This window comes from Neurospora tetraspora (assembly GCF_033439725.1).
Source record: "Neurospora tetraspora strain CBS 560.94 chromosome Unknown B0H65scaffold_2, whole genome shotgun sequence".
Classification (NCBI taxonomy): domain Eukaryota; kingdom Fungi; phylum Ascomycota; class Sordariomycetes; order Sordariales; family Sordariaceae; genus Neurospora; species Neurospora tetraspora.
Window position 1 is genome coordinate 2,700,298 of NW_026944384.1, and position 27,116 is coordinate 2,727,413.

General features: G+C 52.9%; 6 protein-coding genes across 6 annotated transcripts; 3 read left to right on the forward strand and 3 right to left on the reverse strand.

Moving 5' to 3' along the window:
- Nucleotides 1-3,035: 3,035 nt before the first annotated feature.
- On the forward strand, nucleotides 3,036-5,108 carry B0H65DRAFT_106190 (uncharacterized protein). The gene is made up of 3 exons (XM_062820489.1): nucleotides 3,036-4,235; nucleotides 4,308-4,565; nucleotides 4,627-5,108. The coding sequence occupies exons 1-3, from the start codon at nucleotides 3,425-3,427 to the stop codon at nucleotides 4,707-4,709; spliced, it is 1,152 nt and encodes a 383-aa protein (XP_062684300.1). The 5' UTR covers nucleotides 3,036-3,424; the 3' UTR covers nucleotides 4,710-5,108.
- Nucleotides 5,109-15,477: 10,369 nt separating this feature from the next.
- On the reverse strand, nucleotides 15,478-17,398 carry B0H65DRAFT_456665 (calcineurin subunit B). Its single transcript, XM_062826308.1, has 5 exons — nucleotides 16,983-17,398; nucleotides 16,702-16,754; nucleotides 16,488-16,561; nucleotides 15,997-16,331; nucleotides 15,478-15,870 (listed from the first exon to the last, which is right to left on the reverse strand). Exons 1-5 carry the CDS (start codon nucleotides 17,032-17,034, stop codon nucleotides 15,860-15,862), a joined length of 525 nt encoding a protein of 174 aa, XP_062684301.1. The 5' UTR covers nucleotides 17,035-17,398; the 3' UTR covers nucleotides 15,478-15,859.
- A 1,319-nt stretch (nucleotides 17,399-18,717) lies between these two features.
- B0H65DRAFT_106338 (enhancer of polycomb-like-domain-containing protein) lies at nucleotides 18,718-21,008 on the forward strand. Its single transcript, XM_062820491.1, has 3 exons — nucleotides 18,718-19,033; nucleotides 19,197-19,967; nucleotides 20,028-21,008. The coding sequence occupies exons 1-3, from the start codon at nucleotides 18,887-18,889 to the stop codon at nucleotides 20,889-20,891; spliced, it is 1,782 nt and encodes a 593-aa protein (XP_062684302.1). The 5' UTR covers nucleotides 18,718-18,886; the 3' UTR covers nucleotides 20,892-21,008.
- B0H65DRAFT_106349 (uncharacterized protein) lies at nucleotides 21,009-22,353 on the reverse strand. The gene has a single exon (XM_062820492.1). It carries the CDS (start codon nucleotides 22,071-22,073, stop codon nucleotides 21,126-21,128), a length of 948 nt encoding a protein of 315 aa, XP_062684303.1. The 5' UTR covers nucleotides 22,074-22,353; the 3' UTR covers nucleotides 21,009-21,125.
- Nucleotides 22,354-23,462: 1,109 nt separating this feature from the next.
- B0H65DRAFT_106371 (putative tRNA threonylcarbamoyladenosine biosynthesis protein kae-1) lies at nucleotides 23,463-25,210 on the forward strand. Its single transcript, XM_062820494.1, has 2 exons — nucleotides 23,463-23,474; nucleotides 23,556-25,210. The coding sequence occupies exon 2, from the start codon at nucleotides 23,733-23,735 to the stop codon at nucleotides 24,795-24,797; it is 1,065 nt and encodes a 354-aa protein (XP_062684304.1). The 5' UTR covers nucleotides 23,463-23,474; nucleotides 23,556-23,732; the 3' UTR covers nucleotides 24,798-25,210.
- On the reverse strand, nucleotides 24,975-26,925 carry B0H65DRAFT_106366 (5'-AMP-activated protein kinase beta subunit, interation domain-containing protein). The gene is made up of 3 exons (XM_062820493.1): nucleotides 25,916-26,925; nucleotides 25,266-25,839; nucleotides 24,975-25,199 (listed from the first exon to the last, which is right to left on the reverse strand). The coding sequence occupies exons 1-3, from the start codon at nucleotides 26,734-26,736 to the stop codon at nucleotides 25,152-25,154; spliced, it is 1,443 nt and encodes a 480-aa protein (XP_062684305.1). The 5' UTR covers nucleotides 26,737-26,925; the 3' UTR covers nucleotides 24,975-25,151.
- Nucleotides 26,926-27,116: the final 191 nt, after the last annotated feature.

Below are 27,116 nucleotides of genomic sequence, written 5' to 3' on the forward strand. Positions count from 1 at the left end.
GGTTCGTCTGGTTAATTCCGATCAAAGTGACAGCTGCCACGCACCAATTCCACCACAACCCTACCTACAGGCTACATAACACCTTAACTAGCACACTAGGCAGGGACATGTATGGACGGATGCGATTTACTGGTACTGCAACCACAGCATTGCAGTTTACTTGGCTCTGTTTATGCTAAGCACAACTGGGTCAGACACACAGGACACGACACAGGGCATCCATGTCAGATCAGCGATCGACCTCCCCTTCCTGCCCTGTGCCTCTACCTGCCCTGCTACCCGGACTGGTTCCTGCCGTTCGAACAGAATTCAACGCTTGTCTCCTTCCGGATCTGGCACTGACATCCAGAGCTTCCGTTCCCGTTGGGTAGGCGCATTGCAGACCTTAACGGACACTGCATACTTGCCATGTACCTCAAACGAACCTGCCTAATGTCAGTGTCAACTGGACGTGATGATTTTTTTTTCCAACCTCAGACAAGCTTCGACCTTTGCTTCTCCCGAAGTTTACTTGCACTATTGCACGTCGTCTTGATCCGAACTGATATGTTTCCTTCACCGGATCATAGGTGTCATCCCTGATACCAGTTTCTTCATCTCGCGCTAGAGGTACCATACCCGATACGGCTCTCTCAGCTCGAATGTCTTCCCCTAGGCTCGTCGGCCTACCCAACCACGTACAACATCCTTACCTCTGGCGGTACACCAAGGCCAGCATTTCATCCCACCGGTTCCACCGGGCCCTTGCACATTCAACCTTCATCTGTCATTTTATTTTTTTCCAAATCCATACCAAGCCCGGCTTCCACTGCCCTCCGAAGATAGGACACCGCCTGAAGGTGACTGGTGAGCACGATCCTGTCAGGGTGATTTTTCGGACGACGTCAACGGTGTGGCAGCCCCCTTACCTCACCAATTTAATACCCGATAGTCAGGGAAAGCTCGAGCCGTCAAGTGTCGTAGAAAGAAGAGGCAGTCGAGGTGGTAAAGGAAAGAAAAAAAGAAACGAAACCGAGAGCAACGGAAGCGGGCTTCCGCAACTCACCTGCCCTAGGCCCAGCTACAACACCACCATCATCATCATCAATTTTGGATAGAAACTGTCAGCGGTGTTGGTGTTAAGCAGAACACAGGGTGGCTCTGATTGACTTTCTCAGTCACCACCCTGACACTTGTGTGTGAGATAAAACGAAAATGAGATAGGAGCTGAGAAGAGAATGCGGCGGTCGAGTCACAGTCCAGCATCGGGTTTCTCTCTAAGCAACATTACCACCGGCGTCCCCTCTTGGCATCAGCAACATCGTCCTTTGGCAATACTCCTCGGTTGAAGGATTGTCAGTCGGGAGTGTAAATCGGCCCTGCTGGAGTTTTACTTTTTCCTCTCCGCGTGTTCGCCGTCATCGTCACAAGGCTATCGCCAGCGTCGATATCAAGTATCCAAGTGGCCGTGTGGTCGAGCATGGGTGGAAATTGGAGGAATCAGCTCGACGGCTAATACCCTCACGACTAATAATACGCGACTACGTTCGGCGGCACCGCTGGGCATCCACCAAGGCCTCGACGCACCCCAGCAAGTGGGAGACCCCCAGCACAGCACACCCATCGCGACGTCACGTCCCCAGACCAGCAGACCAGGCCCCAGGGCTACGTACCCTTTTCCTCGTAGACGGTCGGAGCTCGTCGAACGCCACGTACTATCAGCCTGGGGTTCAGCCTCCCGTCTTCACAGATCCACAATCACGATTCCCACTGTCGGAGAGCCATCCGGCGCTGGTCGCGAAGGGGTCCTCTTTAAAGCCGGGCCTCTTTGGGGTTGTTGCAGATCTCCCCGCCCTACCTGAGGAAGCTGGGCCCTACCCAGGCCCTACCTGGGGTTGCAGCCGTCTCCCGACATCACACTACAGTATTTTACCTTACTTCCGTCTACCGACACCCTCTCTTTCCCGTATGTCTTGGCCAAGAGCCGAACATCCACCTCCTGGCACAGACACCCCCAGGTACGTAGCCCGGCCACCAACCATCAAAGCGCTCGATCGGGGTGGAGCTTTTATCACTTTCCTGCTTCTTATCCTCTTCACTCACTCGCCACGACTAATAAGAAATTTCTTTGCCTTGACTGTAGCCAGTCCGTATATCAATCTCGGCCATCACCCTTAAGACAGCGTCAAACTGTCCTCAGTCAACCAACATCAACTGTTCTTGACTTTGGCACAGTTTTCTGTCACCATCCCGGTAGTCTCAAGAGACATCTTTGTCTCTCAAGAGTGCGTTCGAATATTTTCACCCGACCAGGCCGCAAATCAGCTCCGGCCGTGCCGTGCTTCAACCGTCAAAGCTGTCAAAACAAAGTTGTGCTCGGTCTTTTCGTATCGAGTCCCACTTCCCCAACCTCGCTCGAGCCGTCTCGCCGCTGTCGCCAGTGGTTAAGCTACTTAAGTAAGCGTCCGTCTCGTACGAGACTAACCCCCGCTCGGCGCGCTGCCGCAGTCAACGAGAGCCCTGCTTCCGTCTGCCTATCATTCTTGGACGGTCGAGAAGTACGTTCTGTCACGTTCCAGGCCCGACCGCTTCACAACGTCCGTTTTGCCCTACCAACCTGTACCATAACCGGGCTAACATAGAGGCGAAGGTCTCAGCTCTCAGTGAAGCAGGTGTACGGGATCACCCTGCAGCCCGTCTGCTCCTTCGACGCGGTCTTTGAGGACTGTGGTGCGTCAGGTTGATCGCAGAAAAACCCGTGTGCCAACGCCTCGACACCAAGACATCTGGGATCTTCCTAGTTGATGACAAGTCACCCGCTTTGCCCACTCTTCCCGCCATCACTGTTCACAAGCCTATTCGTCAAGAACTCTTCACCGTGACCGAGTTCACCATCCCCACTTTCGGAGCGCAGAGTTCACACGCGCTCCTTAGCGCTAGCTCGAGTCTTTCCTGCGGGAGGTGCCACTCGCCGAAGACCATATTCAACAGCGAAATCTTCTCTTCAGGTCTTTTTCGCATCCGCCGTTGTCTTTGGGCAAAGTTCACTCGGCCATTCAAAGAACGCAGCGCGATTAAAAGACGCTGCTATCGGAACTGCCCCCACGGCCAACCTCGGGCTGATCTTCCGGTAGCACAAGAAACTCGTGTCAGAGGGTTTTAGATCCTGTTACATCCCTCCGACACCTCCGGGGCCACTATCTATTAGCCCCCGAGCGATCGCGAAAATTGTTGCGCCTGGTATTTTTCGGTCCGCTTCGACAAGCCAACTCGAAAACCAAGCCTGGACCTTTGGCGTCGAAGCCCTATCGAAGCCGATTGTTGTGTGGCCGAAGCGCCGACCACCTCGCCTCTTCCTGAGAACGGCCCAGCTCCACTCTCAGCTGGACACCCGGTGAACACGCCGTCCAAAGCGCTCGATCGAACCCCACGAGCTTTCGGCATCATGGAGGACAACAGAGGCCCGAGGAGGCAGAATGAGCCGCCCATTCATGGCGCGTCCAACCCGCGATACCACCAGTCGCTGCATGACTCGACGCAGCAGCGGCGGTCTTTTGCTGGTGCGCAGGGGGGTAGGTACCGGGCTGCACCTCTTACCTCTTCACCATCAGGAGCGGCCAGAGGAATGAGCGGTTCGGCTGGCTACAGCGGTTATTATCAAGAGCCATCCGCGGCGGGATTTCCTACGACTGCCATGCCTCAGGGCGCGATGAGTTATCACCACGGACCGTCTGACTACGGCCAGCCTGATACACGACAAACTCAAGGCTTCGCCAGCACCTACAACCCAAATGCTCTGATGTATAACGTACCCCAAGGCGCCGGGCCACAGAGCACCACGGTATACGACACAAGCCAGCAGTTCCCTCAACGGCAACCGGCAACACTGCAAATGATGGCAACTGATGTCACTGCCCCGTATTTTTCGAGCGAGCCAACAAACACGGCGGCAGCAACCGCTTTGCAGGCGCAAACGGGACCTTCCAGCGCACAGGTGTATGGGCAATCTAACATGCCAAGTTACTCGTCTGGTGGGATGACTGGTATGGGAGGTATGAATGCGCAGGCTACCTCAACCTCCGACGTCAGGATGGAGGACGATTATCCGGCGGGAGGAACCCTGGATCACGCTTACGCATCCTATCAAACAGCATTGAAGGAGATATTCCAAAACATACAGAACGGTGTTCTGGCCACGGCTAGTGATTCGCTCATTCGCGTCTCGGACTGGCTCTTGTCGCATGTGGCAGACTTGGGTAAGTCGAGGCGCTTCCAGCGTGTCCGAATTCAGGCAATGATTGGCATACTAACATTATAATTATTGATAGGACTCACCTCAGACGACCAGAGTTTACACGGTGACAGAATCAAGCTGTGGAACGATTTCAATCACGCTTGGTTGGGTATTCTTCAGCGCCAGAAAGAAATGACAGAATCTGGCCAGCAACCACAGCGCTCGCAGAGCGTAATCTCGGAAGAAGGATTGAAAAAGATGGGGAAGGAGCTTATCAGATTGTGCGACTCGATTGAGCGCCATGGTCTCGTTGACTATCAATATGGCGTCTGGGAGGAACAGATCATTGAAAGTAAGTCACACCTACCGCTGAGACACTTGACAACTGAACAACTTTGCTAATTTGGGTATAGTCCTGACGGAGTGCTTGAACATCTACGAACCAACGGAGTCATCCGGGGACGATGGCGCCGCCCCTGATTCACAGCGCCGATGAAGAAAGTCTTATGACTCTTGATTCACGTTCTGTCGAATCCGGTCATCGGAAGGCGAACATTTTGACTCGACATGGCCTTTTCTTTTTGGAAAGCATTGCTATCTCTTCTGGATATCAGGCGACACCAATTGTAATGCTGTGTTGGTTTTTCCTTTTTCAAGTGTCTCGTGCTCCAGCGCAAGGAGTTGGGAAGTTGCTTTTGGCCCCAAGACCCGGAGTTGGTTGGACGTTGTGTGTATAATTGGTGTGGCTTACGTATCAAGGCATATTTCTCCCCAACTCGGTCCGGCGTTCAAAAGAAAAAAAACACAAGGGATAGGGTGTTTTCTTGCTTTTGCACTAGATCATGGGAGGTTTTACGGTTTGGATGATATGGGCGCATACTACGGGTGAGAAGGGACTGGGAGCCTTGTGTGATGACCTACGACGGGTGGCGGGGGAGGCTTACATGATTGAAGGCATGTTTCATCCAGAGAAACCCAAGGGTATGGTCTTGACACATTCCTCCCATATTCGGTAGGGTGGATGACCGGAGACACGGCGGTTGAGTGGATGGAGTTATTGGGGAACGCACCACGAGGTTGAGGACAAACATGGGAAAGTGCGAGCTTAGCTGGACACCGAGTTTTGGGGATCAGGACAACAAGAACACCAACCTATACAGCTAGCTCGCCTGGGCTCAACCCCAACTCCCAGTCCAGCATCAACGCCGGTCTGCTTTGACATGGCATTCCTCCGAGCAGCTTGTACATAGCTCGAATTTGCGGGCTTGGCGCTATTAGGCGATACCCCCCGTCGATGATTCATGTATATAAATGCTATGGAGGGTACATTATTGGACGTTCAATGGGAAAAAGAAAGGAGTTGGGATCTAACAAAAACTCGCGGCTGATTGGCATCATTTCCCTTTCCCATTACCCATTTTTCCACCATTTCTTTTCATCATCAAAGTCGGCGATACAGTGCTCGTACCTTGTCTTTCAGCTAGCGAGAGAAGTGCATCTCCCGGTTACCTCGTGAGTGCGGTGGGAATTCCGCGCGACGGAGAAAGCTTCATTCACGATCGAGAGAATTTATTTCTTACACCCCCTGATGCCACGATCCAATGACGGGGCAGCATGGGTTCAGGGGCTTGTGGGTGGGCGGACAAGGGCCTTAGCTGACCCGGTCTGTTGGGTCGACAGATACATTTCTAGCTGAAGACTGGTATGTACATCTTTGAGGAACCTGGCACTTGGTGTTTTCACCATTTTTCGTCAAAGCTGGCAGCTTAACGGTGGTAAACTCTTGACCGCTGCGTAGCACAGTGTAATAAACCCCAGATATCGTATGGGATTGCGTTAATTACGATCACGTCCTTACGTAATAACCGTGGCTCTTAACATGGCAGGTGCTTTGTTGACATTTCCTGCGGAGTCGGTGTGGTGTGTGTGCGTGTCACGCCCGTGGACGACTTGTGCCTGCCAAACATGATGATGACGGCGTCGGCATTTTGACGTTACCAGCCCCAACACTCCCCTATAAAGAAGCGCTAAAAACAGTTGATTGAGGCAGGTTGCAGAACGCAAATCGTCCATGTACAGCTACATCGACAACAGTTGGCTTGACACGCGCCCCTAGTCCAGGCTAGGTATCCGTCCACTACTGCAAGACATCGCACATTCACATCACGCAGCACGCTAGAACTCCCCTCTCCGCCCATCCTCTTCCCGACAGGCGGGCGGTCGCATTGGGCATGTCGATGTGCACCAGATAGCCGACGTAACACGATCCCCCAAACCCCTCGACCAACTTCTCGGTTTCCCACGCAACTGTATCCCATAAGACAAGATCGCCAAAGCTACGAGAGCGCCGCTACAGCACTGTGCCACAACCCCGGGTGGAAGAAGCATGCATACCGGTCGTGATCCTCGATTCACCCTATCTTCGTACCATCACCAAAAGACCCAAACAGCCAGCAGGATGACTGGAGGACCGGGAGGGATATGGGGAGGAGCAGGGCGGTGGCCACAACAACAACGGGCAATGATGACGAAGCTGTGTGCTACCACGAACGGATGGCTGCAGAAAGTAGTTCAGCCCAACCACCCCTACCCAACAGGAGGTTGAATGCCATCACAGAAAACCACCCACTCCCAACAATGCGGTCGACGGTGGGCAGTACGTGTACGGGGCGTGCAGCTACGGGGTCACGGTACACGTATTTTACAAGAACGGAGCCCGGAGGAGTTCGTTTCGTTGCCCCTGGTTGGAACGGGAACTTGGCTTTCGGACCCTGGATCGCTGGATCTCGAGGCGCTACCACGATGGGACCAGACCGGGGGGAAGACACACGATGCCCAGTACACGTAACTCACCAGTCGATGGGGCCCCATCTTGATGCTGCAAGGCTGCTTTGCGTACCCACAGAAGGACAACAAAAGGAAGCAAAAGGGCCGGCCGAGATCTCTATGATCTCCAGCTACTAGACCAGGCCTCTGGCAGATGAAGCGGCTGTTGGCGGGCACGCCGTCACAGGCCGAAGCGGGACTGGGTCGCATGTACGGTGCCTACACACCCGGCAAGCCCCCCTAGGAGGTCGCGGTACATATGCCATCTCTCTCTCTATGTACCGTATTCAGGTGGAGATGGCTGACGCCGCGCAGCAGAGAAAACGGAGCTTTCCAAGTTGAAGGGTCTCGTGGAGAATGTGGAGAGGAGTCAGTAGGTTGGTCGTCCGCAGCAATTACCATCCAGGAGGGATAGTAGATGCATCTCGATCGTGATGGATAAAAGCGAAAGCGAGCCAGAAAGAAAGCCCTGCTGCCTCCTCGTCCATTTTTGGCACTTCTATACTCACTTTCTGGACCACGGCACTGGGGCGCCGTGACAGCCATGTTAACGCCCTGGGCGTCCTCAAGTCGGCGACTCCTACGGCTATATCGGCGACATATCGCAGCCACCTCGCTCCGGGGACCCTTTTTACGGCCGCCTCAGATCTTGAGCCGTCACCGAATGACACTCACAACAGCCACCTTCAGAAATTCCAATGGATGAGGGCATACGCATTTTGACCTATTTCCGGCAAACCATACTTTGACCCTGGGACGGCCTGTACACATGGCATGGCCGACAGCAACCCCAAAATGGACCCCCGGCCAGTCTGATGACCTGGCGTTGGATGAGCCCTTTAGCAGTCGGCGTTGAGGCCAAGGATGGAGACAATCAACCAATCAAGCCTCGAGCTCACAACCACAGAGAGGTTGCAGAGCGAGGAGCCTGGGAAAAGAAAAGACGATGCGATAACACGGTGCAACGTAATCTCCAGAGCAGAGAAATCCTATCACGATGGATGCGCGATATCCGGGGACCTGGGCCGGAAGTCGTTCCTCTGCGCCGCAACAGCGCCGCAACAGCACCGTAGAACGCCGGACGGGCTCTCGCATCATTCACTGCGTGGCACACCACACTCGCGTTCTCGGTCAATTAATTACGCGCGGCATTTCGTGATCCCCCACAGCAGTCGCCCTCCTCCTTCCTTCTGCCCCGATGCCTATCGGAGTACCGCTTCCGCTGCAAGAAGCGCCTCGTGATCTTCGCCGACTTTCGGCTTTACATACCATGATAGCTTTTGAACGCCCTTGATCACAGCAGGCGCCGAATATCAATGGCCGATCGGAGCCTGGCCGCGAGGGCGTGAAAAGCCAATCAATCGGTGATCTCACCAGCCAGAAAGAACGCGGCTCGCGATTTCCTCATTTCCTGCACTGACAGGATACAACACCACAACGCAGCCACAGAAACTAGGCAGGCATGATCGCGGGCACTCCAGGCAGATTCGTCGTCAGTGGTGCCTTCGGATAAACATCGGCGATGGCTTCTTGAATAGGAAGGCACAAGCAACAATACCACCGACCTGACCTCTGCTCTTGCTGCCTTCCGCTCTTCGCATCGCCGGTCATTCTTTCCGATACTGCATCTTTGAGGGGTCGAGTCAGCTGGCAATGCCAATCTTGGAAGGCCAATTGCTTCTCCGACTTGGAACATGGAAAATCTCGCCTCTTTACCACCAAACCTTCACGGGTCCTCACGAGCACTTCAACACTCTGCACTCAAGCTTGGCTGGCTCCATTTCAGGTCGGATTTCGGGCAGCCAACCAACATATTCGAAGCTGCACAACCACTCCAACCGCGCGCTTTAGCTACAGTACCTTCAACATCTACCCTCGAACGGCCGGCTGGGTTTCCGCTCCATTGCCAACTCTCGTGAGGCTGACAGGCAGCTTCTAGACTTCCAGTCTCCCGCGCTCTGTGCTGTCACTTGAACGCCGACTGCATCTACTGAACACCGAACTAGCTCGGACTATTCAAGACATCACAGCCATGCTGATCAAACACCTAACCCTTCTGGACAAAACAAGCGCGGGTGGCTGACGGATGAACTGCGTAGATCTGCGATGCAATCCCCGGATCCGCAGTCCGCCCGTGTCCCAAGATCCAGCTTCCGCCAACCGGTTCAGCAAGACTGCATATACCCGGTCTGGCCTGGACCTTAGCCGCAGTCAGCACTTGCACAAGATGAGTGCTTGGACGCAGATGTCATGTGCGCTTCTTGGCTTCTACAGTGTATACGACGGCAAGGCAGCTTGTACAGGTACGTATATACAAGTCCGAGTGATGCCATTGGAGCTGAAAATGAAATGCTTCTGTTCTCTAGCTGAGACAGAAAAAGCAATGGAAAGTGAGGCTCTACTATCGAGTTCATCCAACTGCATGACTCCCTGGCAAACCTATCCCTCGGCTACTCCCACATGCCGATTTCAATTTCCCCTATCTCCAGTGAGATTGGGTTACCTCATCTACTGTCATGTTTCCCATCTCAGCTTGTATCAACCCCTACCATTGACTTCTGCCCTCCTTTACGCTATACTAATGCATCAGCATCGATCACTAAGATCCTGTCTGCCTAGGAACTGGCTCGTGAGAGAGTGACACTATTGACCTGGGAACGCGCTACCATTGCTAAATGCGAGCGGAAGGCGGATCACCCTACTCAGGGATGTATCGCCGACGGTGTCGAGGTGTGCGGAATTAAGTCCGAACACACTTACACGACAACATACCAGAAAGTGTTCGGTCTTTTTTTTCGCACACCTCGGGTGTATAGAGGTTTCCAAGGAACTTGGCAGCCAATAGCACCCCATTCAAGTGATGTAAACCCTTGACCTACGTCGATATTCGGTCCGTATCATCCCAGTGGATGATTTTTCGAAATGATCATCAGCCGAGAAGCCGCAACCGCTGCGCTGGGACAAGCAGATTAACCTATCAAAGCTCGTTAACAGCTTTAGGATAGCTTTCCGCAGTTCCGAGGACCGAGCTAAGAGAGCGAAAAGTTTGAAAGATGCAAAGGCTGGCTGAGCAAACTGACATGCCTGTAAAAATCGTATAAGTGATCAAGATCCTTTCGTCCAGTCACTTGTCCAATACTTCGCAATACGGGCCCAACAGCTCGGTAACCCTTGGTTACATCCCGTCTTTTGTTCTACCACGCACCTTCTGAATAAGGCTACCGTGACATCCCGTCTCTGAGTCGTCCGTGCTAATCGTTGGTCGGGCACGGGTGGGGGAGGTGACTTAAGGGAAAAGGACAAGACAAAAAAAAAAGAAACGAGAGAGAACGGATCCCCGTCCTCCTCGGCGGCACGGCACACCTTAGCAACGCGGAGAACATATACGTACCTGGCAATGTACCCGTTTGGTACCTCTGTGACCTCCGTTCGTCTCACCATTACATACTTACATCGTTACGTACCTCTCGTAATCCCTACCTTACACCTTACCTAGTCCCCGAAGCAATTCCAAATCCAAGGCCACGGATCAGGGGCGTGTTTGGTTCAAACAGCGAGTGGAAAGAGCGAGTAGAGTTGGGTACAAAGCTAAAATATGCAGTAAATCTGCAGTCTTTGACCGGGATATTGTACTATGATTTCTTTTCTTCTTTCTTTCTACACTGACAGGGGTCCGTTTCTACCCTACAATTGAAGGGTAGAAACGAATCCTTGTCAGTTGGAGTTGGCATAGCCTGATTAGGAAGGAGAATGCAGGAATATGTAGGATTTTGCTTATTCAAGGTTGTACAAGAAATCGATACCTGCCAAGCTCGACGTGCAGCCAAATTCACGGACGAAACTCGGACTACACCAGCATCTCCCACCGGTTGGTAAATACAGGGATTATTTGTATGGCGAAAGCAAACTACACCGCGCGAACCAAACACGCCCCAGACTAGCAAAATACTAGTGATCTCACGTTCGGGACAAAAGTGACTGATCATCATCGCCGATGAACTATCCACAATCTTGTCTCACCCATCTGGTTTGATCGTCATTGTCAAATGTCATTCAGCCTCCCATGCTTTTGTCACAGCTTTCATACTAGTGTTCACTAGACACAGAACGCACGCGTATCTCCACCGTACCCCGTCATTCCCATCATCCCACACTCGTGCCGCCGCCGCTGTCACATCCACTCAGAGACACTGAGACATTTTTTTCTTCTTATTTTTCTGAAGAGCATGTGCATGGAAAGCGGAAACACCCCCGCTTGCCCACGCGCAATGCCGCCCGCTCGCTCGCTCACTCAACCTGCCACTAACCTGCCGACTTCGAACCCGCCGACATGGTCCCGGGCTCCTGCCAAGACATATGATCGGCGAACTACTACAAGGTGTGTGGTGAAGAGATGTCACACGGTCAGTCAGGGAGGGCATGCAGGAGAGGGTGAGAAGGGTGAGGAGACTGAACGGAGGCTGGAAACCGGTGATTCGGTCAGACTGGCAGAGCTGGAAGGACTGGCAGGATTGGGTAACTGTTACCGGACCGGGCTGTAATTGTAACTGTAGCCGGCCAAACATTGACTTCTGACCACAGGCTTCGTTTCGCCAAAGGGGGATTATAGCGCAGACGAGTAGGTGACAAAACTACCTGTAAGGCTGTGGCCGTGGTCGGATATATGTAGTCCACGTTTGAGTGCCAGCTGAGTGAGTGAGTGTGAGTGAACTTGAAGTCTTGGACAACATGGCCAGCCAGCAGGCGATGCAATACATTCCAGTGTTAGAGGTACGACGAATAGGTAGTATCCGGTTGCAAGCATTGCATTATCACCATGGCGTTGAAACAATCAGACTACGTACGGTTTACTCACACTATTTACAGCCGAGGTATGTAAGTCCGATGAAACGAGCATATTTGTTTGAGTATGCTGAGTGTTGAGTTAATGGTAGGCAAGTAAGTACCTACCTACGTAGCTCCTCGACGTAGATAGATTCTACTCCTCGGCCGCCGGTTTGCGCATGTCGTCAAGGCGGTCGGTCCCACGGAAGTACATAGGGGACGTAGTTGGTATGTACTGGAATGCAAAGTAGGAAGTAAGTACTTCACTGACTATGTATGACTGACTGTACAAAAGTAATTTGCAAATCACCAACCAATATTTATCGACAACGTGGGTGGCCCTGACAGTGACAGCGGACGGACGTGGTGTGACTTGCCGACTGACTGAGTGACTGGCTGGCTGGCTGGGCGGCGGCATTCTAACAAAATATTCATCAGCATTGGGGGGGTTAAGTCTGAATAACGAAGCGCCTGACAGTCAGTTAAGACGTTTTTTAACTCAACTGTAAACATGTGTCAAGCTAGGTGGTATTATCTCCTGGTTAATGTGTCAGAACAAAAAACTTGGTCTTAGTAGATCTGACGTTTCATGGTCTCACTGATTGATACCTGGGATACTATTATATGCTTGTTGTGGTCATAGGGTTATTTAACTTGAAGTATGTGCAAGAAGTCAATGAACATTGGTTTTGTTCCATCAACATATCTATCTGCTGGATGGAGTTATACGTGTGACGTTAGTCGCTCGGAGAGTTTTTTTTTTTTAATTCTCAGCAGTTCCTCAACATGCTATATAGTCATCGCTAAGTGACTGGTCCAAGGCTTCAAATGGCACTCTGGCACAATTTGCCTAGCACTCAGATTCTTCAATCAGGACGAGTGTACGATGTCTGGATACCTATCTACTGTAATTTTCAGGCATCTGGGATGATGCGTATCTGCCAATACAAGATAACGAGTGTTGTTGCTCCACATAGGAGAGTGATCGAGGACGGAGTCTTGGTGACAACACGGAAGAAAAAAACATACATAAGACACTCGAGTTCAGGTTCTCATCGGTTGTGGCTGATCCGACCAGTTCTCTACCTACGGTCACTCGCTTATCAAGGGGGAGAGTGGGAAACATTTTGATATTTGTTTCTCAAGTGCCATTGTATGGATGGTCCTTGGTTACTTGGAAAGGGTAATCAAGAGTCTTTCTCGTGTTTGGTAACAGCGTGTTAAGCAATGTATCCAGGTCAAGATGAAACCTGTAATGGCCATGTTATATTGGGATGAAAAGAAGGAGGACAAATTTCAGCTGTAACTCGGTCGTAACTCGCAGACTACGTGTGGTTGTGAAGCCGAAAGTTGCTCTCTTTGGAGAGAACTATGTAGCAAAGAAACATCCGAACATGTACGTACTTTGTTTCTGGTGGACTTGTACATTCAAGTTCTCATTCATCATGGTACACGTATTACGAGGTCACTGGTCGTACTGTATAGAAAGGATTTCACTGCAACGGCATTGTACGCCGGTAGTTCCTTCCTAGCCCGTCAAAGACAAAATGGATTGATAGCGACTGCCTCCCGATGGCAGGAATGGAAGGAAAGAGCAGTCGAACTCGTAAAGAATTTCCATCACGCGGCTACAGTGATGCTCTTCTGAAACTTGGAAGGCGCAACCGACTATCTACATATACATACAGTACGCGACGCTTCGGTCCTTGGTCAATTCATCACTATTGAGTCCTCGGCTCTTGGGAACTGAACTGAACTGCACCCCCCAGCACTCCAGTTTCTTCAACCTCGGTGTTACTCTTGATAGTGCATTTGATTGATATGATCACTCGAGGTCACCAACCCGCTATTTTCACTATCGTCTATGAGTATCGGAGCTCCGTGATTGGGTGATTAGGTTGTCTTCATCATTAGCTTTTGATCACAAAAAGTAGACTGAAGCACTCATACAAGCTTCCTTCCCGGCGTAGTTGTTGTGTCCACCTTCTTTGATCTTTTTTTATTTTTTTTTTAGACCTATAGCCCATTCTCCTGTTTGCATTGTCCTCAATACGGACCTATGTACGTAAGCCAAAGGCCCGTAGTACACTCCCTCGTTATTTCACGCCTGGACATTCTCTCAACGAATGCTCTACAGCTTCTGATCCCTCATTGCTTACACTATAAGTTACCGTAGAAAATCGCGAAATTGGCAATACGCCTTCCTCTTAGGGAGCGCCCGACGTTAAGCACCACAGGCAGCATACATCTTCACATATGCCCGCGCGCACCACCAGACTAGCCCGAGCTGACAAACTCGACCATTACAAATCCCAGCTCCATGTTCTCTATGCTCTTCTCTTCCCCCCCTGCTCTGTAAAAGTCTAGTGTCCGACACCGGTTGGTAGGTGTTTAAACACTCCGGCCAGAGTTACCCAAAGCATTACCAGGACCAGAATTTTTACCAGGGCCAGGACCAGCAGCGAGTGACTCAACTTAGTAGAGGTTCCCCATCATCAAGTCCTGCAATTTCCATGCCAAGGTAGTGAGTGACAAGCAGTGACAAAGTGTGGTTATACCACCAAAGTCACTACAAGCATACCGTCGCACCAGAGGGGGAGGTGTCCCTAGACAGAAGACCTCACCCCCTTCTCCCGGCCCTCACGCCCATCCCGCCTCTCCCGTCTGTCTCCCCAGTCACTGCCTCGCTTCTTCGTGTCTTCGTGCCATGTGTCAAACCGCGAGTATCCTTGACACGCAAGATGTCATCTTTCCCAGACCTTGTAAGTATCGATACTTAAGACTCTCTGTCATCGACCTCTGTACCGGCACGTACTTCGCTTGCTTCGCTGCTATTGTCACATCCTGGGCCCCCATCGATGCCGTCTCACCCCCTCCCTGAACCTTGGATATCTGTCTGTATTAATACTCCCCCCCTCTTCAACTCTCACCTCTTTCCAAGTACCGGTACTCCTCAATCATATTCCCCCTCCCTTCTCGCTTTTATCCCACCCCACCCCATCCATCCCATACGTTCGGAACCGCGAAAGCCCCTTCAGCCCCTCATGCCCCTTGTGCCCCTTGTGCCTTGGGTTTGGACAGGGAAGTGAGTTCCCAACAGAACGGTACACTAGAACGGTACTGTAGTGTACCATCCTCCCACACTACTGTTTAAGCACACGGTTGCGGACTCTAACCGAACTTTAATCGAACTCGGACCGGACTCGGGGCGGAGAGGGGGGTGGATGTGGAATGCCCATCCATGTCTGTCGCCCGTAATCCAGTATGAGAACCGTGCTGATGTGTTTCGGACGGGACAGAGAACGCAGTGACTAAATGATCGTGTGGAAGTGGGCGAAGGGAGGGAGACATCTCCGTCCGTCTCCCATGTTTCATGCGCGATAAACTGCGCAAAACTTTTCCTTGTCCATTTTCGATCAGGTAGGTCTTGGTTTTGCCACTCCAACTTGAATTGACCAACCGAAGTTCGTAGACCAGGGGGTACGTGAGAGTCCAGGATCCGGCATACCAGGGCTTCGGTAACAGAGAATAGCAGAGAAAAGGGGTATCTGAGAATCTGATTCGCATGATCGTTGTTGAGGTGACAGCCGATAAAGATCTTAATCGCACTGTTTCCCGAAAGTAAGTGAAGTTCACTGATATTGGTCACACTTACAAACGCGACCGAACAGCCCGGACAGCAGATAAAAACTCGCTTGGGTCAAAAGTTGCGCCTTTTATTAGATATTCCTGTGTTATGTCCGTTTCCTTCGTTTCTTCGTCAAGCAACCCAGCGCCTCAGTTGACAGCGCAAAGGGCGCGGAGGCTTGTATCTCTCCTTCTCCTCCACATCGTTTCTTGTTCCAGCTTATCCCACCGGGAAACAAAAGTGGGTTATACATACACCTGCCAGTTGCAAAAGAAACCGAGCACAGAAACCCTCGACGATCTGAAGGTGACAAAGTAACTTCCCACTTTCAGGGGGTATCAGAAGCCAAACCTGGTGTGAGAAATACACTAGAATTGATCTGTTAAGGCGTTGTCAGTCAGCTTTTTGGTCTGCCAGAATAAATAGCCAAACGGCCCGACAGAGGCAAGTGCCCGACAGAGGCAAGTGTTCAGCCGACAGAAAGAAGTTAAAAGGAGTAACTCACCCAAAGTCATGCTCATGCTGACATCCGTGTTCTCCACCATCTTGGTGAACTCCTCAAAGCTGATCTTGCCGTCCTTGTCCAGATCCGCCTCCATGATGGTCTTGTCGACAATCTGCTGCAGCTGCTGGTCCTTGAGGTTGCTGCCCACCATCATCTTCAGCACGATGAACAGCTCGCCGTTGCTGATGTAGCCGTCACGGTCAATGTCGTACACCTTGAAGGCGAACCGCAGCTTCTGCTCCTTGTTGCCTTTGCTCGAGAAGGCGCTCAGACCGGATACGAATTCTTGGAAGTCGACGTCGCCGCCACCGTCTTCATCGAAGATGGCAATCATTCTGTATATTCCCAACATCGCAAACTGTTAGTCGCCTGTTCACACTCCAGATGATGTCGTATATTGCGCCCAGACAGCTTTGCCCCGCGAAAACCCAAAGATATGCGATGTGCAGAATTGGGCAAGGGTAGATATCAAAGATTAGGATATAGCGAACCTTGTAGCAAGAGGATTCGTCGATATTTGCGGTAGGCTCAAGAACTCTTCGCGCTCGATGGTACCCGAGTTATCCTGTTGGACCAAATCCCGCCGGTTAGCCAAGTATTCCAACAATAACACCATCTTGACCGCTCGAGTTTGTATTCGCTGACTTGCGACAACGGTTGGTGTGTATAAGATGGCAGCACGGAAATGATGGTGTAGAAACATGCCTTGTCCAACTTCATAAACCTCTTGCGTAAGCGGTCAACCTCTTCCCTGTCGACTGTAGAAAAAGGTTGTTAGTAAAGTGATCATGACAAGAGCTTGCTAGAAAAGCGCATAGCGCTTATTGATGTAAAGCGACATGCGATGTGCATATCCCTATATCTCCGCAACCTCGTCGTAGCAAAGAGCAGTCATAGTGAGCCGCCGCCGATACTGCAAGGATCGGGATATAGTGAGGGAAGTATAGATAAGTTCCGACACCGGGAAGCTGCTGAGCGAAACGTACAGTTGGATCCCTGGACAATGTTGTCCAGGACGGAGCTGGTGGTGTTGCCCATGGTTGCTGCTTGTGTTGTGTATGCTGGATTCTTTCGGCCGACGGATATTTGGTATTATTGGGTATAAAAGATGTACGGCAGTGTAAAAATCGCGGTGTTGGATCGTCGACAAGTTCTCGCCTTGTTCGGGTTTCCTTTCCACCGCTGGTTGTCGTCCTCCTGATGATAGCAATGTGCGCGCGTGCCCAACGATGCGATGCGATGCGATGCTGAAGCGGTAGATAGGTAGCGAATGCGAATGGGCCGTATCGGTAGTCGCTCCTTCAGGAAGTAGTTCGGGCACTGCGTATTGGGTCAACACTTGAGCAGCAAAGGGAAAATGTGAAGGAGGAGGTATTCACCAGTTGGAGGAATTAGGGGTCGACTCCGGGTCGATAAGGGTCTGGACAAGGCAGGAATAAGGCTGAGATGGGATGCCAGTGGTGGTTGACAAGTGGTCAAGGTCCAGGTAGCTCGGGCTGTCACTAGCTGCAGTGCGGCGCTCGATTGCCTCACCGAACAGCGGGGGCCACCCATTCACCCACTCCTGGGCTGACACCAGCAGAGCAGGCAGCCCGCAGACGTTTTGGCAGGCGGCCACTGTCCCGCAGTCAGGTCCCTCTTCGGTTTGGCGGTCACTGACTGGAACTGGAGGCAAAAGAGGGAGAGGCGGGCCGCGGCCTTTGGCTCGGCTGGGCAGGCGGACAGTGGGGGCAGGCACGAGGATCGATGCGGTGGATGGTGGGGTAAAAAGTGGGATGCACGGGCCACTTCTCCTCGTTTCGCATCAGCCCATTGATTGATTCATTTCAACACGCTGCCCCTTTCGACGGTCAAGGTTGATGTCTGTCGGGACTGTTCGCGTGCCTCCTCGTTGTAAACCAAACAAAACATTGACCGTTTTGGGGATTCTGAAGGGAATGCATCGCATGTGCTGCGCATATGATTTGCACCTCGGAATCCATCTTCATTTGGCTATGATGCATTATTTATAAAGGTCAACTGCCTTAAGTCTTCAGATGGGTCATAAGTTGTCGTTGAATATCAAATGCGATTTCAATGCCATGAACAAGTGGTGCAGGATATCAGACTTTAATTTATCAAAGTTAGGTGTTGTCAGGTTGAGCACTTGATGGCCTCAATTCGAGGAGCCCATGACGACCAGCAAATGCTCAAGTTGCTTGCATCGTCATTCTACCGAAAGCCACAAGGTTCTGATAGTAATAATGAAAACGAGCAAAAACAGGTATCAAAACAGAATCGCTGAATCCGCGGTGCATCTCTGTAAGATTGCACGCCAATCCTTACCTTACATGACAATATTGCTCTTATCGGAGCGGGCTGGCACTGCCTTTGGTCTCCAGGTTGGCAACTGGGCTTCAGGCGGTCGAGGTTGGAGTCGGGTTGTGAGGCGCGCCCGCGCTTCCAACTTTCAAACAGTGCAGTGGCCACTGGCAGTGGTGGTTGACTGGTGCGAGTGGACGCGCAGACCATGGACGGCCCGGGCAGTGGGCACGCTCACGTTCCCTCCCTGAAAAGCCAGCAAAGCCAGCGCGACCAGCAAAACTTCGCCCAAAACCACCCCATTCAACCCCTCCCCCCGCCATTCAGGCTTCGCAAGAGCAGAGCCCAGCCAATCGCCAAGACCGTGCATTGGCCGTCGAATCCGCCGCCAAAACAGCAAAATCTGCGCCGAAACCTCAACGACACTCCATCGAGGGACCAGATTTTGCCCATCAAAATATCACCCACGACGCGAGTTTTCCATCAAAAAACTCGACGGTTCGATTTCGCATGCAATCCCGCATGAGATAAAAAAAATTTCGTCGGGGTTTCCCCAGGCCTTTCTGCCGCAATTTCTCACACCTTCACCATGGCGACCCGCAAGGTTCGGTACAAGAAACTGAGTGTCAAAACACAACTTGCGGTGCTCAGAGAGGATCAAATTGAAGCCTCCGAATATGAATCACTCACTTCCGAAAACCAAATAGCCACCGGTGTCGAACAGGCCGAGGAAAATGTGAGTTGAACACCTATGTCCGATTGATCGCGACCGGGGTCACGTGCCTGTGCACGTGCCAACCGTTTGCCGCGCCTCCAACATGCCTCCATCACCAACTCACCTTACCTACCCATGCACACATTCATGTCACTGGTGCTGACCTTACCCTTTCTGTAACCAGGAATACCATCTTCAGGCTGTCCTCAAGGGGGCAGGAGTCGCCGCCGACCAGGAGATTCCTGTCCCCCCTCCACAACAGAGTGAACTAGATTACGACCAGTTCTACCCTCAAAAGGTCGCCAAGACATCCACGTATATCCGTTTCTCCCAAACGGTAGAAGAATGCATCAGTTGCATGTATGACATGACCGAGGACGATGAGACGTTCCTCAAGTCTTACAACCTGAAACTGACACCGTCCGCTCGTCTCTCCGAAGATGATTTCGAGAGGATCATGGACGTGTATGAGGACATGGCGGCAAGCATAACGCCTTTCTCGGCCATAGACCAGACAGTGCCATCCTACCAGGAGATGTTGCGAGGACTGGAGCCGTTAGACAGCACAAAGGTCATGGCCCATGCCAAGCAGATATATCAGTACTGGAAGTCGCGCCGCGAAATCGGCCTAAACAAACCGCTCAACCCTACACTCAAATTCGAGACACATGCGGAAAGCGACGAGCTTGACCCCTATGTCTGCTTCCGCCGAAGAGAGATCCGTCAAACTCGCAAAACGAGGGCAAGAGATGTCCAGAGTGCAGACAAACTCAAGCGGCTGCGGAAGGAGCTTGAGGAAGGTCGTCAACTCATCCTGGCAGCCCATAACCGGGAACTGCTCAAGGCAGATATGCTCAAGGTAGAACGAGCCATCTTCGACCAACGAGCCATCATCAAGGAGCAGAAGCTCCGACTAGGCATCAGGACGGGCGACGAGGATCTAGTAAACCAGAAGGTTAGTCAAACGGCAAGATGTGCAAGACTTACCTCAGCCGATGCTAACGCCTCACAACAGCCGCAAAAAAGAAAGGCTCCGGAGGCACCCTCAGCTCAACGACCCCCTCCACCTCCCCAGATCCGTATGCCTGTGCGCCCCGATGGCCGTCCCGCCGAGTCAGATCTTGTCCAACTATCAGATCGCCTTGCCGAGAAGAATGCGGAGCTCATCATCGAGATCGAGAAGAAGATCCAGAACCATATCGACTGGAACAAGAACTATGTCGATCTCACTGGCAAGCCGCTGTCTCCCGTTCAGGGCCCAAGGCAAGATTTGGGCTTCAGACCTGCCAAGACGCAGTATCTCATGACACCACCAGCGTCTGCATCCTCAGGATCCATGGATGAGCCCACTCCGATGGATCTTGACAAGCCCAAACCCAACCCACCACCCCCAGTGAAATTCAGGGGCGTTGCCCAAGACGAACAGTCATTGGCACATCCGCCCTCGTATCGTCGTCGTATCGGCCGGTTGAACAGGTTGTGGATCGACCGCCGTGGTTTGCCCAGCCCAGCCCGAGAGCTCAGCGAAGAGCAGTCGGATCGCTGGAAATATGATCAGTCGTCTGATGACGAGGATGACGCGCCGGTGTATATGCTGGACCCCTTTGACACAAAGGCATTGAGGTACCGTGCTTCGATTCCACTTCAGACGGTCACACGACCACCCCCACCGGTCATCAATCGGCAGTTCATCCCTCCGGGCCCCATCCCACAACAACTTGCCCAGTCTTCTTTTGCTCCTGGGCAACCACAACCGCAACCACAACCGCAACCACAACCTCAACCAAATCAATCACAACCTCTACCTCTACCTCTACCACAACAACCAGTCGTACAACCGCAGCCGCAACCGCAGCCACAGGCTCAACCGGTGTCATAATATCGGCGTTTGTCGGAGTGTTGTGTTGTCATCTTTTTCAGATATCGTTTGGCTTTTTTCGCGGGCGGGTGGTCGAGCAGCCGAAGAAAATTCGGAAGACCGCTGCTGTGTATACCCCTCAACTCTCGATTGATGCATTTAGCGATATGGGGCCAGGGCTAAAGAGAAGGACCTGGCCGGGGCGAGGCGTTTGGGCTGCGGCTTTTGTGTAGATTTGGCGAAGTGGGGAACGACTCATGTATATATGTAAACAAGTAGTCGTACTGATATCGCGTAGACGGCGGCGGACAGCTGAGACACGCGAGATGCTTTACAGCAACAACAATAATGAAATACCAAAGCAGTAAAACACCACTTCTGGCTCCCATCAGTTGCTTCTCGCGGTGTTGTGTTGTGCCGAGTGACTGGACCACCAAGGTGGTAATGGTCCAACAAAGGCCGGTAAGCGTGGAGGTTGACCTCGATGTCTGTCAAGGCGTTTGTGCTGATCGAAAGACTCGAGGGCTGCTGAAGTCTTGTAGCCCGAGTATGGCGGGTGTGCGTTCGGAAGGTGTTGCCAGCGAAAAGCAAGAATGATCTCAGAGATGTTCCGAGCGTTTGGTCATCGGTGGTCCCGAGAAAGGTGCTGCGAGCGTATGCATGTGCCACATTTGTGCTTAGGTAACACACGGTGCTGTCCTGGGCTGATGTGCGAATCGGTCGGAGGCATGCGAGAATTTGCGAACCGGGTGGGCCGATGGGGAACCAGCAATCGATCTGCGGTCCGACACAAGAGGCTTCGCAAGAGGACAGGAAGTTGGGAGGACGACATAAGTGTCGAGAGAGAAAAGGCGTTCCCTCGTGCCCCTGGTGGGCCGGGTCGCTGCTTAGCGTAGAGACGGGGGTAGCCCCTTTGGCTTTCGGAGTGCCGTGCAGCGTGCTTGGTGATAAAAGAGTGGAGACGCCTCGAAGAAATAGGTCTCGCGAAGTACGTAATAGGTGAAAAAAGCTGAAAAATGAGAAAACTCGAAGAAAGAAAAATTGACCGGCCGTTTCGACGTCAATGCTGGCTTGGAGGTCGAGTCTTCCGTTGCTTGGCTTCGGAGCCGAGACCGCTGCTCCTGTGGTGCAGGACCCTGGCTGCTGACAGGACTGCTGATCACCGATACCACGGAACGGAAGATGCCTTGCGAGAGGCAACATTACGCTCCGGAAATACGTATGTTGCAAGTTGGTATGGTTGACGGCTCGAGCTGAAGAATTTGAGGGCGCTCCAGTGCGGGATCTGGTGAGAACCTCCGAGCGGCAATGGCTGGTTGGAGACCAGCTTGCTGCCTTGGAGCGAGGTTCGTGACTCTGGACCAGGGAGCCCGCAGCCCACGACAGTATTTCCTAAGGACCGGGAGGGTAGAAGAAGAAACGGTATCCGAAGAAGGTGAAAGAAAGAGTGGAGGTGTCGAGTCACCAGCTTTCTGTGGGTGCTTGGTGGTCCTGTGGTGCAAAGTTCTGGTCAGCCTAGGTTCACCCACAAAGGTACCGGGCATATCAAGTCCAAATCAGACAGATTGTTCGAGGCATCGAGTTGTCTGAAGCAAGTTTTTGAAGCCAGCAGAACCTAGGAAACGCACCTGAAGAGTGAAAACAGCCATCTCCATTCCCACAGACTTGGGGCGGTTGCTGAATTCACGGCCTCGAATCCAGCCCAGACGGCACCGTGAGCTCGAGAGCTTGCAAGCGGCCATGTCTGCCGGAGAAATTGCAGTAAAGGATGCTCGAGAGGGATTTCAAGGAGAAGGTCGACTGGGTTGTTGCAAGACGCAGGTAAGGCCGTGCGGTTAAGAGGTTTGGGTTTGGCGGCAACAAGGTGAGGTGTTGGGTGATACAGGCTCGGAGGATGGAAGATGGTTGCACGGCTGCGCTTGGCTGGGAGAATTGATTCTCGGTGCAGTGGGGTCCCGTGCAGAGAGCCCCAAGCCCAGTCTCGCGGCCTCGCCATGCCACAGACCCCGAACCTTTCGGAGCCTTTTTGCGCTACCAAAGCAAAGTCAGAATTCACGTACATAAGCTCATCTGCACGCCCTTGCTGTAATGGTGAAGAAGCTAGAAACAATCAACCTTCTAGAGTCTTTTCCCCAACTCATGCGTTGCGCCATTACGGCTGTGGGACTGGCTGGTGTGTGTAAATCGCTGCTACTAGCGCACGAGCCAGGCTACGTACCTGCCTTACATAACATTGCATTGCGCATCTCACTCTCCCAAAGGGACATAAAAGTCCCACAGTGCACAAGACTGTCACTCTCAAGCGCGGCTGCGGGGTCCCACAATTCCTTGAACCCCTCATCGATTCCAGGGATCTCTGACGAAATCCCATTGCCGATTCCCATCATGAAGCCGTTGTACTAGAGGGAATGATGGGCGAGGATGGCTTCCGAAATGTCGCTGAAAGTGGTCAAGCCATCAACTGGTCTTGAGAGACTTGGTATCAGCCCGCTGGAAAAATCCGAACATTCTCTTTCATCCCGATCTCGAGTTTCGTCACCTTGATCACTCTGGCGCGCCTAGCCTTTTCACAGACGCGACGAAAAATTTCTCCACTCTAAAATGGTGCCCCTCCATTATCACTTTCTCCATCTGACATCTGGCATTGGATTTGTGGCACTGACAACATCCATCCATCCTATCCAGTACGCGACGCGACGCCAATCAACAATCGAAGGATATCAAGGTCCTCGATAACCATCACCAAAGAAATACCCATACGAGTTATTTGACACAAAGAAACGGCTCCCAACCAACCAACCAACCGAAACCCCCTCCCTCCCTCCCTCGATCTCCTCAAAGCCCCAACCCCAACTCCCAACAATGCCCGACGCCAAAGGCCGCCGCATCGCCCTCGGATGCGAAGGCTCCGCCAACAAGCTCGGCATCGGCATCATCGCGCACGACCCCGTAACCGGCGAAGCCATCGTCCTCTCCAACGTGCGCGACACCTTCGTCTCTCCGCCCGGCACCGGTTTCCTTCCAAAGGACACAGCCCGACACCACCGCGCCTACTTTGTTCGCGTAGCCAAGAAAGCTCTCGCCGCTTCGGGGGTCTCCATCTCCGAAATCGACTGCATCTGCTACACCAAGGGACCGGGCATGGGCGGGCCCCTAACGTCGGTGGCCGTGGGCGCCCGCACGCTGGCGCTGCTTTGGGGAAAAGAATTGGTGGGCGTGAACCACTGCGTGGGCCACATCGAGATGGGGCGGGCGATAACGGGGGCGTCGAACCCGGTGGTGCTGTACGTGAGCGGGGGCAACACGCAGGTGATTGCGTACGCGGAGCAGCGGTACCGGATTTTCGGGGAGACGCTGGACATTGCGGTTGGCAACTGTCTGGACCGGTTCGCGCGCACGCTGGAGATCAGCAACGACCCGGCGCCGGGTTACAACATTGAGCAGCTGGCCAAGCAAGGGGGGCGAGTGCTTTTGGACTTGCCGTACGCGGTCAAGGGAATGGATTGCTCGTTCAGCGGAATCCTGGGGCGGGCCGATGACTTGGCGGCGCAGATGAAGGCGGGCGAGCCGGGTCCTGACGGTGAACCGTTTACACCCGCGGATTTGTGCTTCAGCTTGCAGGAAACGGTGTTTGCTATGCTTGTCGAGATCACGGAGCGGGCTATGGCGCACGTCGGTAGCAACCAGGTTCTCATTGTTGGCGGTGTCGGTTGCAACGAGCGGCTACAGGAGATGATGGGCGCAATGGCGGCGGAGCGAGGCGGAAGTGTCTACGCGACTGACGAACGTTTCTGCATCGATAACGGCATCATGATTGCTCACGCTGGTCTATTGGCCTACGAGACAGGCTTTCGGACGCCGCTTGAGGAAAGCACATGTACACAACGCTTCAGAACCGACGAAGTCTTCGTCAAGTGGAGGGACTAATGACAAGGAAGGAGACGAAGATGAAGATGACCATTACGATGATACCCCCAATCCTATAACCTTTACTCCATCTACGGAAGCCACTCTACGTGCGCCTCTTGCTGTCCCTCGATGCCTCCTTTACTGGAGCAGAATCCCCAAGGACAGTTCGCTGACAACAGTTTGCGCCCGCTTACATAAAGTGCCCTGGTCATCGCTACAGCGTCGTACAAACATTACTCGTAGACACGTATAGAATAGGTCATACCAGGCGGTTCATTTTGCACCGCTCTTTTACTGATGACTTGCGCTGTTCGTCTAGTGTGGTAGCCACCAGCCATCTGGTCCCAGTCCTGTCTACTAACCTTCCCAAACTCAAATACCTTCTGTGGTTGTTGGCTTGTACATGATGGTCGTCACATACTGTGGAGTCCGTTAGCATTGGTGACCATGTGCCAAGAAAAGGCAGTGAAACACTGGAAGACAAACCTTGTTCTTATATCTCGTCGTAGCCGAAACAGCCAGAATATTATTCTTAATACTGCTAGTAGCTAGATGGTTAAGAACGGTATGATTGGGCATGTTCAGAACGCTGTTGTCATCCTTGATCAAGGTGGCCGCATTGAGAATGGGCTTGCCGAGGAAGCCAGGAAGCGCAGGCGGCGTAGGGAGTTTCTCGATGGCGTTGACAGCACTCAGGTAAGGTGGACTTTCCTCAGGCGCGTCGAAGTCGAGTAGATATTGTGGGATCTTGTTCTCAAATAGCTCCGCCGGAGGTACAGGTCGGTCCCTAGGTGTCTTGCTTTCCTCCGTCTGGGACGCGGAGGTCTTGGGCTCCGTAGGTTGCTGGGAATCCTTGTCGGCGCTCGCAGCAGCTCCCTGGACAGCGGCGCGCCCCACATCATCAGGACTGACCTCGATGTAGTTGACCAGGTTGTTGCCAAAGTCCACCGTGGTCGGCAAGTCTGGCGAAGTCTGCATCTGCCCGTCAACCAAGAAGCGAACGTGATGTGTCCCCGGAAGAATATTGATGGTGGCAGCGAATACACCCGGTCGGCCCTCACTGTTAGCGAGTAACGGTGTCAGTAAGCGCTAATCAATGGCCGAGCGAGATTGGTCGGGACGTAAAAGGTACTTACACAGGGTGTAGTCGTGTCTTCCTGTTCCATTGGAAAATGGTGCCTGTCACGTACACCTTCTCGCCGCCACGGAGCCATTCGAGCCTAGTGGGGACAGTCGGTCTAGTCTTGTCCACCCGTAGCTCCTCCGTGTCTTCTTCATCCAGAGTTGAGCTGTTACTCAAGTTGGAAGAGCGTCTGGTGAGCGCAGTAAAGGTGTCGGCGTCCTCAAGTGGTACCCCAATGTCGGTCGGGGCAATGATAGGCGATCCGGGCGTGTGGACCTCTTCTTCGATCGGCAAAGGTAGTCGTGGCGGCCTGGTCAGATACGAGACATCTTGCAGACTGCTCATCTGCATAGCCGCAGTCTCAAAGGCATCCAATCTCTCTGATAGCGGTGATCGCACCGACGACCTAGGTGAGCACGACGAGGCGTGGTTGGGAGCGGGCACCGCTACGGGTTTCGCGGGCTCATGACTGCCTTCGGGTCTCGGCTGTCTGACTTCGACAGGTTGGGTAGGGGTGACAGAGCTGGGAGGCACCGACGAGCCCGGCGAGCCGCTCTGAGAAGGTGGCATTCGCGAGTGCAGCGACTTGGGACGAGCGGAGGTTGAGGGCGGCTGGACGGCGGTGCCCTGGGCCTGGGTCAGGGAGGGCTCAGGAGGGGCAGCGACTCGCTGATGTTGGACCGGTATAGGGTGCTTAGTGTCGCGCTTCACTGCCCTGGCAGAGTCATTTTGGATCGAAGCCTGCGACTGGTGCTGCGACTGCGATTGAGAGGAGGAGGAGGATGGCGGATTCGGGGTCTTGGAGTCTCTGGAGGTGGAGGGGTTGTTCCCCATTTTCCCTAGTTCGATCGCTGGCGCTGGTGACGGGATGGGGTCGCCGTGGTCGTCGGGTCGGGGTCGGACGGGGTCGTCAGGTGGTTCACTGCTAAGGTACCGCGCGGTCTGCTGCTGCTACTGCTACACCTGTTCAACAATGCTTCCACCGGGTGCAATCAATTCATCTTCCACTCTCCGGGGTAATTGGCCGAGCTCGGATCGAAGGTGGTTTAACAGTCGAGGGGCTTTGCATGCTACGCCAGGCGCTGGTCGTGGTTAATTCGAACGACGTTGTCAGGTGTCGTGTATGGCGCAGCAAACTGAAGATGTGATGATTCCGTCGTGTTGAATCGAGATTGAGCGAAACAGGAAGTGGAAGAAGTGGAAGTGTCGAGAAT

Bases quoted from the DNA above. Each gene is read 5' to 3' on its own strand.
- B0H65DRAFT_106190 (XM_062820489.1), top strand. From the start codon at position 3,425: ATGGAGGACAACAGAGGCCCGAGGAGGCAGAATGAGCCGCCCATTCAT. The intron at 4,236-4,307 runs GTAAGTCGAGGC...AATTATTGATAG, and splicing joins GTCGCATGTGGCAGACTTGG to GACTCACCTCAGACGACCAG. The intron at 4,566-4,626 runs GTAAGTCACACC...ATTTGGGTATAG, and splicing joins GGAGGAACAGATCATTGAAA to TCCTGACGGAGTGCTTGAAC.
- B0H65DRAFT_456665 (XM_062826308.1), bottom strand. From the start codon at position 17,034: ATGGGCAACACCACCAGCTCCGTCCTGGACAACATTGTCCAGGGATCC. The intron at 16,755-16,982 runs GTACGTTTCGCT...CTTTTTCTACAG, and splicing joins CATTGTCCAGGGATCCAACT to TCGACAGGGAAGAGGTTGAC. The intron at 16,332-16,487 runs GTTCGCTATATC...GGGAATATACAG, and splicing joins ACGAATCCTCTTGCTACAAG to AATGATTGCCATCTTCGATG.
- B0H65DRAFT_106338 (XM_062820491.1), top strand. From the start codon at position 18,887: ATGGCGACCCGCAAGGTTCGGTACAAGAAACTGAGTGTCAAAACACAA. The intron at 19,034-19,196 runs GTGAGTTGAACA...TTCTGTAACCAG, and splicing joins TCGAACAGGCCGAGGAAAAT to GAATACCATCTTCAGGCTGT. The intron at 19,968-20,027 runs GTTAGTCAAACG...GCCTCACAACAG, and splicing joins AGGATCTAGTAAACCAGAAG to CCGCAAAAAAGAAAGGCTCC.
- B0H65DRAFT_106349 (XM_062820492.1), bottom strand. From the start codon at position 22,073: ATGTTGCCTCTCGCAAGGCATCTTCCGTTCCGTGGTATCGGTGATCAG.
- B0H65DRAFT_106371 (XM_062820494.1), top strand. From the start codon at position 23,733: ATGCCCGACGCCAAAGGCCGCCGCATCGCCCTCGGATGCGAAGGCTCC.
- B0H65DRAFT_106366 (XM_062820493.1), bottom strand. From the start codon at position 26,736: ATGGGGAACAACCCCTCCACCTCCAGAGACTCCAAGACCCCGAATCCG. The intron at 25,840-25,915 runs GTAAGTACCTTT...ACTCGCTAACAG, and splicing joins AAGACACGACTACACCCTGT to TGAGGGCCGACCGGGTGTAT. The intron at 25,200-25,265 runs GTTTGTCTTCCA...CGGACTCCACAG, and splicing joins CGACGAGATATAAGAACAAG to TATGTGACGACCATCATGTA.